Genomic DNA, 20,530 nt, shown 5'->3' on the forward strand with positions numbered 1-20,530 from the left:
ACATGCAGGTACATGGTTGGTTCTAAGTTGTCAACCAAAAGAAACCACGCTGTCAGAGAAACTACAATCTCAAATGATGTACAGGTTGTGACAGAAAGGAAAGGAGTACTTGCATTAGCAAGTAGAGGGTGATATGTATCACTCCTACTCTTAGCTCATTGACTGGTACTAGAGACATGGCCCTACATATCACAAGCACTCTAGGAAATGCAATTCTCTGATGATCTTCAGAAAGCAGAGAAGCAGAAATATTGGGGGCTACAAACTAACATCTATCAACTAAACCATTCATAACAACAGTCAACTGGATCCATGACAAAAACCATATAAATGTCTTTTGCTTATACTCAAGACTTGAATAACATTAACTGAGCATCTACATGTGCCATGTACAATGCTACTTCACAACTGTGATAAGCTCATTTCCGAAATTTACACTATTTTTCCTTACCCCAAAGTCAACTCCAAGCAGACAACTGTGGTTTAAAATGGAGGTCATCTGACATAAATACTCTCTCAACCTCAAATTTCCTACGCCATTCATCTTTCCTTGGAGGAAAACTAACTTCTATATGCCTTTCTCTTGATCACATTCTCTCTTATGGGTTAGATCCCTTATGACTGTTCTCAAAATACAAATGATTAAATCTCCCCAGCTTAAAAACTTCTTTCTTTAATTCAGCCTCCCTCTAAGATTTACTGTCTTCATCACAAAACTCCTTAGATCAGCAGTTTATATACTCATTGGATAGATTTCCTCATAGCCATCTAACTCTCCCTCCCAATCCTTCTAGGTCCAGCACTCTAAAAATACTGCTTTTTCAAGACAGTAGACATATACTGGTTGTCAAATCCAAAGGCTACTTCTAAATCCTCACACTTCTTTACATTTTTCACACACATTATCCTGTCATTCTTAAAACCCCATTTCTAAGGCCTACAAAACATTCTTGGTTCTTTTTTTTTTTTCACTGTTCCTTCAGAGGTTCCCTTTTCTCCACCAACCCTCTTAAGAGCTTTTGTCAAAGTACTAGCTCTGCTCACTCCAAATGGTCTTCTTCAGCATATGCTGCCATAATTTGAGTTTCACCTCTATCCCTGATTTCTTTTTTGAGTTACACACCCATACTTTCCACTTCCTGCTGGACACACACACACACAGAAAATGTAGTGCAATACCTACAAGCCATCATATTATAAACTAGATTATATTTTCCCCATTCCTTTCGCAACCTGACTCCCTGGAAAGGAAGGGGTGGGGGTGTTAATAAAACACCTTTTCTTATTTTTTTTCCCTGAGTTAACAGCAACAGTCTCCTCTCAGCTATCTAGGATCAGAACCTCGTTATTATTAATTATTCTATCACTGCCAATATTTAAATCCAGATTCAGTCAATTCTACATTCAGAGAATTTATCTCAGGTCCTCTGTGCCCTTCTTGATGACACCATTCCAACATCCTCCACTACACTTAACTGCTTGCCTTCTAACCTAATTATCAGACAGATCTTCCTACGGCGTACATCCTTAGCTCAAAAAACTTTTATCCTCATTCTGCTTCCTATTTCTGCATACAGAAATTTACTGATTCTTAGAATATCCCTTTTCCCATGAGATCCACAGTGATTCTGGCATTTCCCTGGTTAGAATTACTTCTTTCCTCTTATTATCACAGCACATTTTCTGCACCACCATCACAGAATTTTAATAAACTGCCTTTTATTGTTTGTCTTTCCTAAATGATCATGAGTTACTAAAACTGGGATTAAGTATTACCTTCCTTTTTACAGTATTCTGTTTCCAATATACAAGAAGCAGTTTTATGCATATACATACTAAAAGTTCAGTTAATCATTAAAAAAAAAGAAGAAAACTAACCTTATTCAGTTGTTCTTCCATTCCAGGTATCAACATTACACAAGCTACACATACTCCAACAAGCAAAAAAAGTGCATAGATCAGCCTAGTTACAGTGGAGTTGTTTCCACTGGGACAGCAACGGCACAACAAACATGGGGCACTGCCACACAAACATGGTATCTGGAAAAAGAACACTAAAAATCAGTACAGTTTAAAATGATACAGTGAAAATTTAATTTGATCTACTCACAAAAGAAAGAATTGAAGTTAAAGTAATTCCCAAGGGATTTGGTTCACATATATTATCTATATATTATCTATATCTGTAAACTATAAAACTTAGTAATTTCTGGGTAAAAATGAAGCAAAGTAAAACAAAAAAGTGCTTGCCGTCTTTATCAAGCCAAATGAGTAAACTCAGTTAAAACAACAAAAGGGAAAAATCAGCAGCAGCAACCAAAGTTTAGCTGAGAAAAAAAATAGAACATTCATAATTACAAGTTCATCTCCAACTCCTCCCTTTTAACCCCCAGAAATCATGCTGGTGAATTCACAAAAGTCTGAGATTTCTCATATACGCTAGAGGAGGAAAAGAAGTGAATTGGTATCTTTATCTTTTCCCTCTTCTTACTTGGTGGTAGTGATAACAATAAAAGTTTCTATTAGAATTAGGCAAAATAGGACAAGTGGGGCTAGCTAGCATCCTATAACAGAACTCCACACTGAACTAGTGTAGATCCCAGGGGAATAGGATATCTCCCTGAGCAGGAGAGAACACTGGTAATGGAATTTAACAATATCTCAGGAAAGCAAAGTGGAAGTATTCCCATAAGAATTGACCATAATCAAGGCTGAACTCCAACATACCATCAGATACTGCAGGAACAGAGTATTGTAGAAGCCAGACACACTATCGTAACCAACATAAGGTAGGATCAGAACCACTTATAGTAAACTTCAGTATGATAAAAATAAATGTTATGGCAATGATGCAAATACATTTTAGCAAAACACAAATAAACATGCCTCCTCAGACCAAAAAAAAAAAAAAAAAAACAACAACAGGCATTTGAAAAATCCAATCTGAAATAAAACATAACTCGGTAAGAAAAGCAAATTCCCCAAAATTGGTACACCTGAAGCAAAAAGAAGAGCTCAAAATGAAAAGAACAGAACAAGCTGAAAAGGAGGACTGCAGGGCTGAGGAGAAATAAAAGAGAAAAACATGCTTCAAAAATTAATAATTAACTTTCATTGAACAAAACAAAAACAGTTGAAAATAAAATTACTGATAGATAAGTAAAGTTTGGGATAAGTACCATAAACTCAGGCCAAGAGAGTAACAGTGACCAGACTTACCCTATTGCCTTAATCTGTGGGAAAAAATTAATGAAACAATGGCTTTTCAGACAATTAATAATAGGCAATGTAGGACACTGATTTCTCAGAGAGATGAAAGCATGTGAACTCTATGACTGGCCCAATTTTTCTGCCTGAAAACAGTTTCCAGTGCAGGGAGGAGGATTCAGACAGAGGCCAGCAGTCCTACTGAACTGAGGAGACAGAGTTGGGACAGAGTTGAGAGTTCAGGGAAGTGAAGGCAGCTAGAGTTCATAGGGCAGAAACAAGGAGAGGAGAGAGCTACACTGAGAGTAAGCTCTGGAGATCTGCAGAGGCTTCAACTTGTGTCTTCAGCAGAGCACTTATCAGTACATGCATCTGATTAAATTACTGGGGGGGAGGGTAGTATTACCAACCAGAGTGGAAAAACTTTACAATCTATGAGGCCTTGAGTAGAGTCATAAGACTATTATTATACACTATTAAAGGGGGAAAAAAACTCGACCATAAGGCTAAAAGCCACTCCAGTCTCACTTAACAAAGCCTAAAAGCAAACAATGAAAAGATCAAATTCTCTTCAAATAACTCACCTATCTGTACGAATAGGGCCCCAGAATGTTCTTTAAAAATGCAACACATTCAGCACCCATTAAGGTAAAATTTACAATATCTAACAGCTAACAAAAAGATTGGTAGGCACGCCAATATGGAAAATATAACCTGTAATAAGGAGAAAAATCAATAAAACCAACCTGAAATTACACAGATGACTGAATTCAATTATAAATAATGGTACGCTAATGTTACTGTAACTATACTTCATTTGCTCAAGTAGAGAAGAACACAGCATGTCAAGATAATTTAAAAGATCCATATCAAACTTATGGAGATGAAAAGTAAGATCTCTGAACCAAAAAGTACTGGATAAAACACTGCAAAAAAGATTAACTAACTTGAAGACATTGCAAAAGAAATGATCCAAAATGAAAAAGAAACAAAAAGACTAAAACAAAAATAACAGAGGATTAATGTTGTGAAACAACTTCAAACAGCCTAATTAATTTATGTGAAACTGGGGTTCCTGAAGGAGAGAGGAGACAGGAAAGTCCTTTAGAGGAAATAACTATCAAAACGTTCCTAATTTAATGAAGACTATAAACACACAGATCCAAGAAACTCAACAAAGCCCTAGTGATAGGAGCATAATAAAAACCACTCACCAAGTCACATCATAAACTGCTTAAAAACAATGATAAACAGAAAAATCTTAAAATCAGGCAGAATAATAAAGGCACACTATATAAAGAAAAACAAAAAAAGATATCAGACTTCTAGTTAGAAACAATGCAAGCCAAAAGCCAGTACTGAATGGGGAAAAAAAAAAACAAAACACAAAAAAAAACAAAAAAACTGCAGGCACAGAAGTTTACACTCAGCAAAAATATCTTTCAAAAATTAAGGCAAAGTAAAAACATTTTTAGGCATAGAAAAAAGAATCCAAAACTAACAAATCTAAACTATCAGAAATGTTAAAGGAAATCTTTCAGGCAGAAGTTACACCAAACAGAAATGTGGACCTACAAAAAAGAAATGAACAAAGGAAATGGTGTGTATTTCTTCCTTATATCAAAAAGGTTACTTTAAAAAGATTATCTTTTTAAAGCAAAAATAACAGCAATTTATTCTGAGTGGTTATAACAAAGATGGAAGTAAAATGTGTGACAATTACAAATAGGCTGGAAGGTGAGACATTCAACTATACCACTATATTCTTAAATTATAAATACAGTGGCTATAACATAAAGGTAGGTTGTTGTAAGTTAAAGATAAATACTATAAACCGTAAAGTGACTTATAAAAAGCAAAACAAAGAAATAACACCTAGGAATCCAAAAGATATAAAAAAGAATACTAGGAAATGGCCAATTAATCCAAAATAAGGCAAAAAACTAGGGAAAAGGGACAATGAACACGTAGGATAAACAGAAAATAGAAAAGTGGTTGATTTAAGCCCAAACATAATCAATAATAATATTAAGTATAAATGGACTAATAAACACTTTCAAATAAAAGGCACAGATTGTCAGATTACATAAAACAGTAAGATCAAACTTTTCTATAAGAAACCCACTTAAAACACAAAGACACAATTGGTTAAAAGTAAAAAAGTACATATATATACATACACACACACATACACCAAGCTACAGCAGTATCAGATGAAACAGACTTCAGAGTAAAGAATTTTACCAGGGATAAGGAGGGCCATTTCATAATAAAATGGGACATATCCATAGAGGAATATATGAGATATTCATGGATGAGACATACAACATACAATCCTATATATTTCTGCATCTAAAAGAGAACTTGGAAATGCATCAAGAAAAAATTAATAAAATTGAAAGGAGTAAGAAACAAATCCACATTTATGTTCTTTCATTAATTAAAATAGAAGGGAGAAAACCCAATAAATATAAACATTATCAATCAATTGTGCCTGACATTTAGGGAATACTCCATCTATCAAAAGCAGAGTAAAAACTATTTTCAAAAGCACAGAGAACACAAACAAAATAGACCATATTCTGGGCCATAAAACAAATATCAAATCTCAATAAATATAAAATTATTCAAATCATACTTGTATTCTAGGTCCACAACGGAATTAAACACTGATCAGTAACAGAAACATAACTCTGGAAACTAAACAGCATAGTCTAATTAACCCACAGGCAGAAGACATCAAAAAAGAAATTAAACAGAATGAAGATAACATCACATTTTTGGAATGCACCTAAAGCAGTGTTTAAAAGAAACCTACAGCATTAAGTGGCTATGTTAAATATGAATGAATATCAAAATCAATGATCAGAGCTTCCACCTTAAGTTATTAAACGAGCAAACTGTAGCCAAAATAAGCAGAATAAAGGACATAATAAAGATAAATCAATGAGGTAAAAAAGTCTGTGAAACTAGTTTTAGAAGAACGTTACAATTTAGAAACCTATAGTCAGACTGATCAGTATAAAAAACAGCAAGACAGTGAACACACAAATCATCAGTATAGGAAATGAGAGAGAAGACATTATTACAGATCCTACAAGCATCAAAGGATTATAAGAGAAAACTACGAGCAATTTTATTCAGTTATTCAACAGCTTAGATAAAATGGACATGCTCCATGAAAAATCCAAGCTACCAAAAACCATTCAATGAGAAATACACAAGATGAACAGCCCTGTTTCTATTCAAGAAATTGAAACTGTAGTCAAAAACCTTTGCAAGCACAGATGGTTTCACTAGTGAATTCTATTAAACATTTAAAGAATAAATCAAACCAACTCTACCCAAATTCTTCCAGAAACCTGAAAAGGCAAAAAATTGATACTAAATCCAAAGACATCATAAAGAGACAACAGATCAATATCCTTTATGAACATTAAAAAAAATCCTTAATATCTTGTCAACAATATAAAAACAATTAACAATATAAAAAGTATACAAAGATTTCCAGTTTCCATTTCCAATTTCCATTTCCACAGGTAAGGAGCTTAGGAACCACCACTCAATCCTAACAAGTAAAAAGCCAAACAGACTAAAAAAATCAACAATTCTTCTAGAAGCCATAAGCTACGTGAAGACACAGGGTAAGTCACTGCCCCCGACTGAAGAGACAGACAAGTGAATATAGGGAGTCATGGCTTACTAGAGCCCACAAGTGGAAACCAACTAGGGAACCAGTGTGCAGGAAGGATATCCTGGAGGATAATTGAAAAATTGCTGGAGGCTCATTGTGGACAAGTCTGAGAGTTTAAAACTCCAGGAAAACCCAATTATAGAAGGGCCCCACAGATTTGTGAACTTTTCCTCTAGTTCAACCAGGTTCTCACAGTAAACATGAGAGAAAAATTCCCTCCTGCTTCTTCCAGCAAAGGGCGAAAAAGGAACCATTTTAAAATATACTAGAGCACTGTTTTAACACCTGACCTCAAGAGAAACTCGTTAAATATAGTCTAACTTTCTGGGGTATTATATCAGGATAAATAACCTAGGGGAAGAGAAATACTCAACTCCAGCCTATTCTAGCCTATTTCCTCTCCCATTTAAGGGGGAGGAAAAAACTGGGAAATATTTGTGAAGTTCACAGTCCAGAGACATAGGCTTATGTAAAGACTAAGACCTACTCAGAGAATGACAGAATGTTTCTCCTTCCCCCACACCTCAGTATGACAAGGTCAAGTCTATTTATAGCAGTTCCTTTTACCTGGTACATAGTGTCTGGCTGTCAGGAATAAAATTACTGGCATAACAAAAGGCAAAAAAAGCAATTTGAAGACACAGAACAAGCATCAAAACCAGACATGGCAGGGAAATTAGACTTAACAAACCAAAAATATACATCTATCACATGTTAAGAGTTCTAATGGATAAAGCAGACAGCATATGAAAATCCTAAGAAAAAGAACCAAAAAGAAAAGCTAGAAACAAAAAACACTAACAGAAATGAAGAATGCAGACATGGTTGAGGAAATAATTTCTGAGTTTGAGGCTATCTCAATAGAAATTTCCTAAACTGAAAAGCCAAGAGAGTAAAGACTGATATTCTGTTCAACAGAACATCCAAGAATTGTAAGACAACAACAAACAGTATGATATAATGGGAATACCAGAAGGAGAAGGAAAAGAAATATACATTTTTTAAATGATGGAATTTTCCCAAGCTGACATCAGACATATATACCCCACCTTCCACAAAACAAACAAACCCTACACCTAGATAAATCACTTTGAAACTACAGAAAATAAAAATCTTGAAAGAAGCCAGAGGGAAAAAATACCTTAACTATAGACAAGGAATGAACTATATCCAAGTCCTCCTCAGACACCATGCAAACAAGAGTGAAGTGAAATATTTTAGAGCTGACAGAAAAAACCCCACCAACCTATAGATATTCTGCGAATTATCCTTCAAAACAAGTAGAAATACTTTCTCAAAAACTGATGGAATCTGTTGCCAAATTGTAGATCTACTTACAAGAAATGTTCAAAGCTCTTCAGAGACAAGGAAAATAATATGGGTCAGAAACTCTTATCTACATAAAAAAGGAAAGAAAGAATAAATGAAAGTAAAATAAAAACTTTTACTTCTCTTACCCTTAGTTGAGCTATCATTTGCTCAAAATAACAACAATTATTAAATTATGTATGTACATGTTATGCCTGTACATACACTTGTATATACATGCACTGTGTGTATACACACAGACAGACACACACACACACACAATGAATGACAATAATGTAGAAGGGACAGGAGGGAGGAATTAGGATTGTTTTGCTGTTACAAGGTATTCACACTAGCCATAAAGTGGGTACAGCATTATACTGAAGTGTGTAGTGTAGTGGTATACCGTTACTTGAAAGTGGATTAGTTGTAAATGTATATTGGAAATTCTAGGCTGCTACAGGTTGAAATTCACATGCTAAAAATCTAATGCACAAGGCTATAATGTTAGGAGGTAGAGCCTCTGGAAAGAGTTAGGTCAAAAGGTCAGACCTCATGAATGGGATTAGTGTTCTTATAAAGGGGGCCCAAGAGAGATCCTCACCCCTTCAACCATGTGAAGACATATCAAGTTGGCAGTCTACAATCGGAAGAGGGCCTTCACCAGACACAGAAGATAACCAATGCAGGCACCCTAATCTTGGTCTACCAGCCTCTAGAACTGTGAGAAATAAATTTCTGTTGTCTACATGCCACCCAGTTTATGGTATTTATTAACAGCAGCCCAAATGAACTAATAAATAGGGCAACAATAAGTAAAATCTTACAAAAGTTAAAATTGATACCCCAAGAAAGGAGAGAACATGGAATCCCATGCAATGCTTAATTTAAACACCACCACCTCCCCAATACACAACAGGAAAAACAAGAGCAACAAACAGAAAACAGTAACAAATATGGTAAATATTAATCCAAATCTATCAATAATCACCTTGGAGATCAGAGGTCTAAATTTATCAATTAGAAGACAGAAACTGCCAGAAGACAAGACCTAATTATGTTGTCTACAAGAAACCCACTTCAAATATAAACACATATACAGAATAAAAGCAAATGGATAGAGAAAAATACAACAGGCTAACACTAAATGAAAGCAGGATTAGCTATATTAATTTCAGGCAAAACAGACTTATAAACAAGGAACGTTATCTATGATAAAAAAAAAAAGGTATTATGTAATGATAAAGGGGTCAATTCTCCAAGACAGAACCATTCTTAATAAGTATGCACCTGACAACAGAGCATCAAACTATGTAAGGCAAAAACTGATAAGATGACGAGAAATAGATGAATCCACTATCATAGTTAAGAGACTTCAACAACTCTCTCTCAGAAATGGACAGACTGAGCAAGCAAAAAATCCGGTCACAGCAGAACTCAACAACAGCAATCGAAAGGATAACTGACATCTATAGACTACTCTATCCAATAACCAGAGAATACACATTCCTCTTCAAGATCACACGTCATATTCACCAAAACCACATTCTTGACAATAAAACAAATTATCAAACTTAAAAGAGCAGGAATCACACACTGCTCTCAGACTACAATGAAATTAACTAAAAATCAACAGCAAAAAGGTAACTGGAAAATCCTCAAATTCGTAAGAGATTAAACAAAACACTTTTCTAAATAAACACATAAGTTAAAGAAGAAGTCTCAAGATATTAAAAAAAAACTGAACTAAATGAAAACAATAACACAATTTATAGAAATTTGTGGAATATAGTGAAAGCAGGGTTTCTAGAGAAATTTATGGCACTGAAAGCATTTACCAGAAAAGAAAATCCAAAATCAATCACCTAAGCTTCCATCTCAGGAAACCAGAAAAAGAAATGCAAATTAAATCAAAAGTAAACAGAAGAAATAAGAACTAGAGCAGATATCAACGCAATTAAAAATAGAAAAATAGAGAAAAATCAATGAAACCAAAAGCTGGTTCTTTGAAAGAATCAATAAAATTGATAAGCCCCCAGTTAGGCTAACTAAGAAAAAAAGAGAGAACACAAATGACTAACATCAGAAATGAAGAGGGCACCATCACCAGAGGTCCTATGGACATTAAAAGGATAATGAAAGAATACTATGAACAATTCTGTGCCCACAAATTTGATAACCTTGATAAATGGACCAACTCCTTGAAAGATACAAGCTGCCAAAACACCCACAAGAAACAGACAATTTGAATAAGCCTCTATTAAAGAAAATTAATCATTAATAGCCTTCCAAAACAGAAAGCACTAGGCCCAGACAGGTTCACTGGTGAATTCTACTAAACATTTAAGCAACAAATTATATCAATTTTATACAATCTCAGAGAAGAGAAGTAGAGGGAATATTTCCTAAACTTACTCTATGAGATTAGTGTTACTCTAATAACAAAATCTAACAAACACATTACAAGAAAATAAAAGACTAACCTCTCATAAATATAGAGGCATAAATCCTCAATAAAATATTAGCTAACCAAATCCAAAAATGTATAAAAAGAACTACACACCACGACCAAGTGAGATTTATCCCAGAAATCCAAGACTGGTTCAACACTCAAAAATGAATTAATGTAACCCATCACATCAAGAAGATAAAAAAAATTATATGATCACATTTTAGATATAGAAAATGCACTTCACAAATCCCAACACTCATTCGTGATAAAAACTCAGTAAACTATGAATAGAGGAGAATTTTCTCAACTTGGTAAAGAATACCATCAAAACATCTACAACCAACATCATACTTAATGGTGAGAAACTGGAAACTTTCCCATTAAAATCAGGCAAAGATGTTCCCTTCCACCACTTCTTTTCAATGTTTTACTGGAAGGTCTAGAATGTAATAAGATGAGAAAAGGAAATGGTATACATATTAGAAAAAAAAATAAACTGTCTTTGTTCAAAGATGACACTATCATCTATGCAGAAAGTGCAAAGTAATCAACAAAAAGACTCCTGGAACTAATAAACAATTATAGCAAGGTTGCAGAATACAAGGTTAATGTACAAAAGTCAATTGTTTTCCTATACACCAGCAATGAAAAAGTGGAATTTGAAATAACACAATACCATTTACCTCAGCATCCAAAACCACAAATTACTTAGTATAACAAGATACTTGATAGCAGGAAAACTACAAAACTCTGATGAACAAAATCAAAGAACTACAAAAATGGACAGACAGTCCATGTTCATGGATTTGGAAGACTCAATATTGTTAAAATGTCATTTCCTCAAACTTGATCTATAAACTCAATGCAATCCCAATCAAAATCCCCACAAGTTATTGTGTGAATATTGACAAACTAATTCTGAAGTTTATATGCAGAGACAAAAGACCACATAATATTGAGGGAGAAGAACAAAGATGAAGGACTGATACTACCCAACTTCAAGACATTATAAAGTTACAGTAGTAATCAAGATAATGTGGTATAGGCAAAAAGAACAAACAGATCAGTGGAATAAAATAGCCCAGAAACAGACCCACATAAATAGGGCCAACTGATTTTGACAAAGGTACAAAGGCAATTCAACAAAGCAACAACAGTCTTTTCAACACACAATGCTGGAAGAACTAAATATCCACATGCTTAAATAAATACAGGCACAGATCTCACACCCTTCCCCAAAATTAATGCAAAATGGACCTTAGACCTAAATGTAAATTGCAAAATTATAAAACATCTAGAAAATAACACTGGAGAAAATCTAAATGACTGTGCACGTAGCACTTTGTAGGTACAACACCACAGGCATGCTCCATGGAAGAATTTATAAGCTAGTCTTCATAAAAATTAGAAAACTTTGCTTTGCAAAGACCAACATCAAAAGAATGAGAAGACAAACCACAGGCTGTGTGAAAATATTTGCAAAAGACACATCTGATAAAGGACAGTTTTTCAAAACATACAAAGAACTCTTAAAACTCAACAACAAAAATTTAAAAATGGGTCAAAAACTTAACAGATACCTTGTTAAATTAGATATACAGATGGTAAATAAACACAGGAATAGATGCTACACATCATTTGTCATATGCATATGGGAAATGCATATTAAAGTAACAATGAAATACTACTATACGTTTATTAGCACAACCAACATCTGGAACATTACAGACACCAGATGCTGATGAGAATTTAGAACAACAGCCTAAGTCTCATTCAGTGCTGGTGGGAATCCAAAATGGATTGAACGACAATTTGGCAATTTCTTATAAAACCAAACATTTCTTACCGTAAAATCCAGCAACTGCACTCCTTGGTATTTAACTAAAGGAGCTGAAAACTTATGTTCACACAAAAACCCGCACATGGATGTTCACAGCAGCTTTATTTGTAACTGCCCAAACTTGGAAGCAAATGAGTCCTTCAGTAGGTAAATGGAGAAATAATCTATGGTACATTCAGACAATGAATATAATTCAATGGTAAAAGGAAATGAGTTATTAAACCATGATAAGACATGGAAGAACCTTAAATAGATATTACTAACTGAAAGAAACCAATTTTAAAAGGCTACATACTTACATGTGTGGTTCCACCTGCAGGACATTCTGGAAAAGGCAAAACTAGGGAGACAGCAAAAAGATCAGGAGTGGGGAGTGAGTGGAGGGATGAACAGGCAAAGCACAGAGACGATTTTTAGGAAGGGAAACTACTCTGTGTGCTACTATTATGATGGATACGTGTCATTATACATTTGTCAAAATCCATAGAAGGTCCAACACCAAGAATGAACTCTAATGTAAACTACAGACTTTGGGTGATTATGATGTGTTGATGTATTAATAGGTTCATTAATTAATTGTAACAAATGCACCACTCTGGTGGGGAATGTTGGCAATGGGCAAGGCTATGCATGCGTGGTGGCAGGGGATAAATGGGAAATCTCTATATCGTCCTCTCAATTTTTCTGTGAAGCTAAAACTGCTATAAAAAATAATTTAAAAAAAAAGGATACAAAAGGATAATACATTGTGATCAGGTGGGGTTTAGCTGGGGAAAAGCAAGGCTGGTTAAGCTTTTGAAAATCAATCAAATCAATTCACCACATTAACAGACTAAAGAAAATCTTTATGGCTATCTCAATGAATGTAGAAAAATCATTTGAAAAAATTCAGTACCCATTCCTTATAAAACAAACTAAAAAACTGTCAGCAAATAGAATATCCTCAACTTGATAAAGGATATTTACACACACACAAAAAAATCTATAGCTATCATCCATACTTCATGGTGAAAATCTGAACAATTTCCCTTAAGATCCAAAACAAGGCCAAGGATCTCTGCTCTCACCACTCATATTCAGCTTCACACAGGAGGTCCTAGCCAATATAACAAGGCGATAAAAAGAAAAAAAAGGTATATGCTTTGGAAAGGAACAAATAAAACTGCTTTCTTTCTTTCACACATTGTCAGCATGAAAAATCCCACAGAATTTACAAAAATGCTACTAGAATTACAACAAAGTTTAATACGGTCATAGGACACAAGATCAATATATACATTATCAATTATACTTCTGCATACTAGCAACAAACAACTGGAAACTGAAATTAAACCAACAAAAAGAAACACTTAGGCATAAATCTAATAAAATATACACTAGCTCTCAAATGATGAAAATTAAAAAAATACTGAGGAAAGAAATCAAAGACCTAAATAAATGGCAAGATAAACTGGGCTCATGGATTGGAAGACTCCATATTAAGATATCAATTCTTTCCAAACTGATTTATGAATTCAACCCAATTCCAATCATAACTCCAACAGGAGTTCGGTAGAAACAAACCAGCTGCTTCTAAAACTTATATGGAAAGCCAAAAGAACTAGAATAGTCCAAAATATTTTGAAAAAGAACAGAGCTGGAAGACTTACACTACCTGATTTCAAGACTAACTTTAAAGCTACAGAAATCAAAATAGGGTAATTTAGGCAAAAGTATGGACACAAATAAAAGGAACAGAGTTCAAAAACCGACAAATATGTTAAAAAAGTTTTTGACAAAAGTGAGCAAATCAATATAGAAAGAACAATCACGTCTACTCTTTGAAAGACACGGTAACAAGAACGAAAAGACAAGCCACAGACCTGAAGAAAATATTTGCTCATAGGAATAAAAACTGGTATGACCATCTTGGAAATCAGTTTGGTAATTTCTTACAAGTCAAATGTATATTTAACCATATGATTTAGCAATCCCACTGCGAGGTCTTTAGGTAGACAAGAAGTTATAGTCACACAAAAAAACTTTACAGGAGTGCTTACAGCTGCTTTATCACCAAAATCTGGAAATACCCCTCAACTGGTGAATGGACAAGCTGTGGTACATCCAAGCAATGGAATACGATGCAAAATACAAAGGAAGAAACTACTAATATACACCACAATATGAATGAATCTCAAATGAATTGTACTAAGTAAAGGAAGACCGACTCCAAAAGCTATATGCTGTATGATTCCACTTATATGACACTCTGGAAGGGCAGAACTCTGAAAAAAAAAAAAAAAAAATGGGATTCTCCAGGATGGGGATAATTTTTTAAGGTGATAAATGTTCGGTAGTGGTTATACAACTACATGATTTGTCAAAACTCACAGAACCACATACTACAAAGTATGAATTTTATGTACATTATGTCAACTCAAAAAAAAGACAAAAATAAAAATAGGAAAAATAATATGGAAGGAAAACAAAGACAACATAAAAGTAACTCATGTCCTTAAAATAGAGAATCCTTTAACTAAATAAAACAAAAAAGGACATTCAAAGATATAATACAATGACAATTTCCTTAAATAAATCTGTATTTTCAAAAGAACACTATTTTCCAGAAGAAAAAAAAAGTGATAAAATACTTAAAGTCAGACATACTTGGTTAATTTCAAACATAAGTAAAACTCTTCAGATACCCAGGCAGAAGAAACAGGTTAGTTGCATATATGAGATGTGTTGGAAGGGAATGGCTACCAGGGCGGGGTAAGACAGAACACAATTCATAGAAATAACTACAAAGTCCTAAAGGAAATGGGTATACTATTATACCAGGCTACAATGTCTCTCAAGAATGTAAGAGGCATTTTTAAATATGAAAAAATTTAGGATTTCAGCATCCTTAAGTCCTTTTTGAAAAAAATCTATTGGATGACCAAATTTGGTAGATTATGAGATGACATTAACATTAAAAACAAAAAACAAAAAAACTGGGAGAAGCCATGGTAAAAAAGAATGCTTTGAGCTTTGACTCCATTTAAGTGTAGAACAGTGTGGTTTTCTATCAGAATAACCAGAAGAGCATATCAAAACAGAATGCCAGGACCCAGCTGGTGTTTCCAATAAATCTCCTAGTGTGCTGATACTACGGAGCCCAGGAAACTTTAAGAATGACTGGTTTAGTTCTAAGATTAAACAACTGTGGGAATTATGGTTACAAAACAATATAGGCATACAAAGGAATTCTGGTTAAAGGTGGCAAACTGAATATATGAATTACTTTAGAAACACCAATAAAATTAAAAACAAAAGGTTTAACAGAAGGGATAAACTTAAAAGGTAAAAACAAACAAACAAACAACAACAACAAAAACAAAACCCAGGAGAATAAAGCTGAAAAGGTAGAAAGTAGTAACTGACTTAACAGGTCAAGAAAGTTGAATTATAAACCATCAAGGCAAAAAGTTAAGCAATAAAATTTGTACAGAATCCTCAAATAGATCAGGAATTGGTGGCACCAGGTGCCTGCATAAGTGAGGCTGAAGGTAGAGGTGAAAATAGGATGATTAGTTGAATGCCTTTTTAAAGAGCAGTTAAGACTCAGATTTCATTCCCTTTCTCACGCTGGCCAACTGAAGAGATTAAAGCAGGATTTCTGAGCCACAGCACTATTGACATCCTGGGCCAAACAGTTTTGTTTTTGAGCACTATCCTGTGTATTGCAAAATATTTAGCAGTATCCTTGGCATTTACCCACTTGATGCTATTAGCACCCCTTATCCCAAATTATGACAATGAAAAATATCTGCAGACATTGCTAAATGTTCCCTGGGGGACAGCTGAGAACCAATGCTCTAGAAACACCTCCTTAGAAAGTTCTTTTTCAGAACCTCTCCTGATGAAGAAATGTTTACTTAACATTCAGCAATTCCTTTAAAGTTCTGTTAAATTCAGGAAATAAAATAATTCTTTGTTTAAAATACATGTTCAGCATGCTACCATTCCTTAAAAAGTATTTTTGTCTATTCATCCATTTGTATACATGCATTGAAAAAGAAGAAATGTTATTGGTAGTGGGATTTTGGTGACGTTTACATTTTGTACTCTGCACTGCTTGACTATTCATAGCAGCTATGAATCATTTCTACAAAATCAAGTCATTTTCGTACTAAAAAAAAAAATCTAACAGGGGCTGCACAAAGTAAGCAGTCAGGAATCACAAGCTCCTTCTTCATTACTTAACTCCATTAAATATCTTGGACAAAAAATGATGGTTATTGTATATGAAGTACAGTGATTCAAAAAATCAATGCTCTCCACTAACAGCATTGTTAAGATTTGGGTGGGGAAAAGCAAATAAGTAGGCATAAATTGCTGGTAATGTAGTCATAGGATTAGGCAGGAGGTCCACAGATGTTTATAATAATGCTTAATCACCAATCAATTAAACAGGCATGCTTGAACCAAGGATTATGATCAATCTAATTCTAGGCCACTTAACAGCTAAAACGCAAAACAAAAAAACCACAAAATGAAATAAAATTAACACTGCAATTGCTATACAGTAGTATTACATGTAATTTTTTAATACTTTTTTCATAGTTCATATGTTGTCTACAGTTTTATAAAACAAAAAAACCTTTACAAAAATTGATTAAGTCTAAAGTAACTTGAGCAAAGGAAGAATGAGGTTCATTTTAATTCTGGCTTAACTTATCTAATTTAATGCCTTGAATATTTCTGAATACTTGACAAATTTTAATTTGTTAAACCCGCTAAGTAAATGAGCATATTAACTGTTAAGACTGTGGAAGAAACAGATTTGTAAAATACAAGGCATATTCCCTTTTAATTGTTATCGAACTGCACGAAAACTGAACAATTCTGGAATAAAGAGACAGAGACATCAGGAAAGGGGAAGAAATGATCAGAATTGCATACTATGGAACGAATTCCTAGATTGGCCACAATAATCTAGAACCATGATGAGCAAGCAGCCTTAGCCACCTAGCCTCTCTAACTACCACAGACCTAATTACTGGAAGATAAGAAAACTGCCTCCTTGTTACTACCTTTCCAATATACATTAACAGGGCCTAAAAGCCCATGTCAATTTTAGTCAGTAGAAGTGGAGAACTAAGTTATAAAAATATTAATAGGAACATAATTTTTCCCATATTGTTCACTAAAACTATTTGCTTTCCAATTTAAAACTTTTTTAAATCCCTAAAAACTTTTTTTCTAACCATAATTGTCCTTGAGGCAAAAAAAGATTGATCATCACTGGTCTAGAAATTGAGAACAAAATGAAAACATGTATTCCCTCCTTTTAAATCTTTACTATATACAAAAAACATGTGCACTTGATAACTGGACAAAATCTGACTTAAATTGAATCGCACATCTCACCCCCCCCCAATTAAAACAATTCTATAATAATCATTTTGTAATACTTATAATTTATTACACTAAAGGCGCCTCATAAAATACCCAATGGACTCAAGTAGATTCTCTACCTTCTGAGCTTTGAAAGAAGAAAAATATACCAACTTTCCACGCCCAACTACAAGAAAAAAATAACATAAGACAATGACCCGGGTTGGAGTAACCTCTATGTATTATTTTACTAAAATTAAACATTTACAGTTCAAGCCACATCAAAAACTTTTTTAAAAAGAGTTAAGGTATGTAAAACAATAAAAATGCTGGCTAATGTATATAATGGAGTCATCTGGGAAGTCAGACAAGCAATTGTTAGAAGTGGAATTTAGAAATCACGGATTAAAGAAATATGATTTGAACGCAAATAGCCCGCCCCATATTACAAATATCCTTATTAACTGTAAAGTCAATTTTTGTCCATTGGGGGGCTAGGGGGTGGTTACATCAAACTCAGGTTTATTTGTACCACCTGAATCAAGAAATCTTGCCACTAAAGTGAAGAGTGGTGTCACTCTAACAACGGCTATCTAATCAAAATGCAAAGTGTACCTAATTAAAAGTGAGACGTCAAATTACACAAGCATCTTTATGTCAAAAAACAGGTATTTAATACCACAGAACTGACCAGTCTTTTCAGATACATAAATTATTACTCGGTAAGTACGTAATTTTCTCATACCATTGAGGTCGAGGACCCAGTCGAAGAGCTACGGCTATTTAAAAAGAATATAACTATATCAATATTACTGCCAAGCTGCCCCGCAAAGCCGCCCTTAATTGTAGTCTGCGCGACAGAACAAAGAGGCCTACATGCCTCCAGGGATGACAGTGCTGCAGTCTGAGGTCGCTGGGAAGAGATGACGAGAAGAGATGGGGTACTATATAAAAGGAAGCGGCCTAATGCCTTTGTAGGCATGGCCTAGGCAGACATAAGAAAAAAAAGATAAAAACGGGCTAGGAAGAACAAGGAAAAGCTTTCAGGAAAGACGGGTGGGGGAGGGAAACTACCAGCTCTCTGCTTCACTTCTCCCATCGGGGTCATCTTCTCATGTCTACTGCTCCTCACGGTCACCCTGGTCAGCCCTTCGAATGACTCAGGGCCCCGAAGCTGAGTCTGAGTGGCCAGGGGAGATACGGAGAAAATGAGGAAGCAAAGCACACCCCGCTGGGTGGGGTAACATGGTGCCGCCGGCCCTCGCCCAGCCCCGCTCGGGTGCCTTTCTCGTTTGTCTCTCTCGCTAGCACCCCGAAAGACGCTAAAAAACATCTTACCCAGCTCGCCATGGAGCACAGCCCCAAAACGCTCCCCATCTCCACAACGTCGCAGCAGTCGTAACGGATGCCAACAAAATGGAGACAACGCCTCTCTAGCCTTTCCCTGCTTATTTACTAACTACAAGCCACTTCCGGCGTAGAGCCCACCCCGCCCCTCAGCTTTGCGTCACTTCCTTTGCGGCCTGGGTCGGGTGGGAGGAGGAGGGTGTCGTGCTGAGGTTGCGCATGCGCGGCCCTGGAATCCCGAGGCTCCTTCCGCGATCATTCTTCTAACTCAGCTGGCCAAAGCCTCTCCTCTTTCCACTTTTGCATCCTTTTTTTTTCTTACTTATGTTCTCAATTTATTCCCATTGCCTAGGACAAGTTTTACTGGGATATTTCCATTTATTTGGGTGCTTCCAGTTCTATCACTCTTTGCAGTTGATAACGTATTTTAATTTATTGTCCCATTAGGGTGTTATAAGAAGTTTGCACATTTAAAAATTTTTAATTAGTTAGATAAGGGATACTAATAACAACTCAAACATGTTATTGATTTTATTGGATGTCAGGAGCTGTTGAGGAAACATTTAGAACCCCTGTCTATATGTGATAATGGACATCTCCAGGGAATATATTCACTAAAAGTTCCGGTTATTTTTATAGTGATTAGCCCCTGAAGATATTATGAGAGAAGAGATCTCTTGATGCTTTTATGGTTGAAACCCAGATAGCACTTAATTGATCATCTGGAGAGCTCCTACTCAGTTGCAATTTCTGATCTCAGAGCTGTGTCTTTTCCTTAGGTAGGCTTTAGTAATTTATGAGATCGACCTCTTGTATGCAATCCAAAAATAAAATGATATCTCTACGATAAAGATCATAGCTTCTATACAAGTTTGATTTGTCAAAATCCTTGGGAAGACATTTTAGGGTCTCTACAGTTATGGGAGATCAGAAGATCTACCAAATCCAATTGAGTGGCATACAAATAGTACAGAGTTTCAAGAAAAGAGGGTCAGATCCACATTTTCATCTGCATAAGGGGATTCACCTGGATGTCTAATGGGCAATTGAATGCAACATGTCAGAAAGTGAAGTCTGTATCACCCAATAAGCTATTGATACAAACATCTTTAAAATTTGAAATGTTTTGACCTACAAAAAGGTAAAGAGATTAACATCATAACTGTGAACTTTCCCCTGTCTTCAAGAAATAGGGAACTCTCCTGCACTGTTGGTGGAAATGTTGCTGGTACGGCCACTATGGAAAATAGTTTGGAGGTTCCCTAAAAAACAAAAAATGGAACTACCATATGACCCAGCAATCCCACTACTGGGCATATAC

The 20,530-nt window shown here is 35.1% G+C and overlaps 2 protein-coding genes across 4 annotated transcripts in view; one reads left to right on the forward strand and one right to left on the reverse strand.

The window, feature by feature from the left end:
- SERINC1 (serine incorporator 1) overlaps nucleotides 1-19,340 on the reverse strand; it is a 33,666-nt gene extending 14,326 nt beyond the window's left edge. Inside the window, exons 1-4 of one of the 3 annotated variants that reach the window (XM_057739856.1) lie at nucleotides 19,201-19,324; nucleotides 18,937-19,042; nucleotides 12,801-12,841; nucleotides 1,879-2,040 (exon numbers count right to left, since the gene is read on the reverse strand). In XM_057739856.1, coding sequence (XP_057595839.1) covers nucleotides 1,879-2,040; nucleotides 12,801-12,841; nucleotides 18,937-19,042; nucleotides 19,201-19,239 — 348 coding nt within the window. In that variant the 5' untranslated portion in view covers nucleotides 19,240-19,324. Of the gene's footprint in view, nucleotides 1-1,878; nucleotides 2,041-2,727; nucleotides 4,633-12,800; nucleotides 12,842-18,936; nucleotides 19,043-19,200 lie in introns of those variants that run through there. The other 2 variants (XM_057739857.1, XM_057739858.1) reach the window with 2 other exon arrangements.
- The window catches only part of HSF2 (heat shock transcription factor 2), a 101,942-nt gene that overhangs the window by 64,802 nt on the left and 16,610 nt on the right, over nucleotides 1-20,530 (forward strand). The window lies entirely within an intron of this gene.

The sequence above is a fragment of the Hippopotamus amphibius genome, chromosome 6 (assembly GCF_030028045.1).
Source record: "Hippopotamus amphibius kiboko isolate mHipAmp2 chromosome 6, mHipAmp2.hap2, whole genome shotgun sequence".
In the NCBI taxonomy this organism is placed as follows: domain Eukaryota; kingdom Metazoa; phylum Chordata; class Mammalia; order Artiodactyla; family Hippopotamidae; genus Hippopotamus; species Hippopotamus amphibius.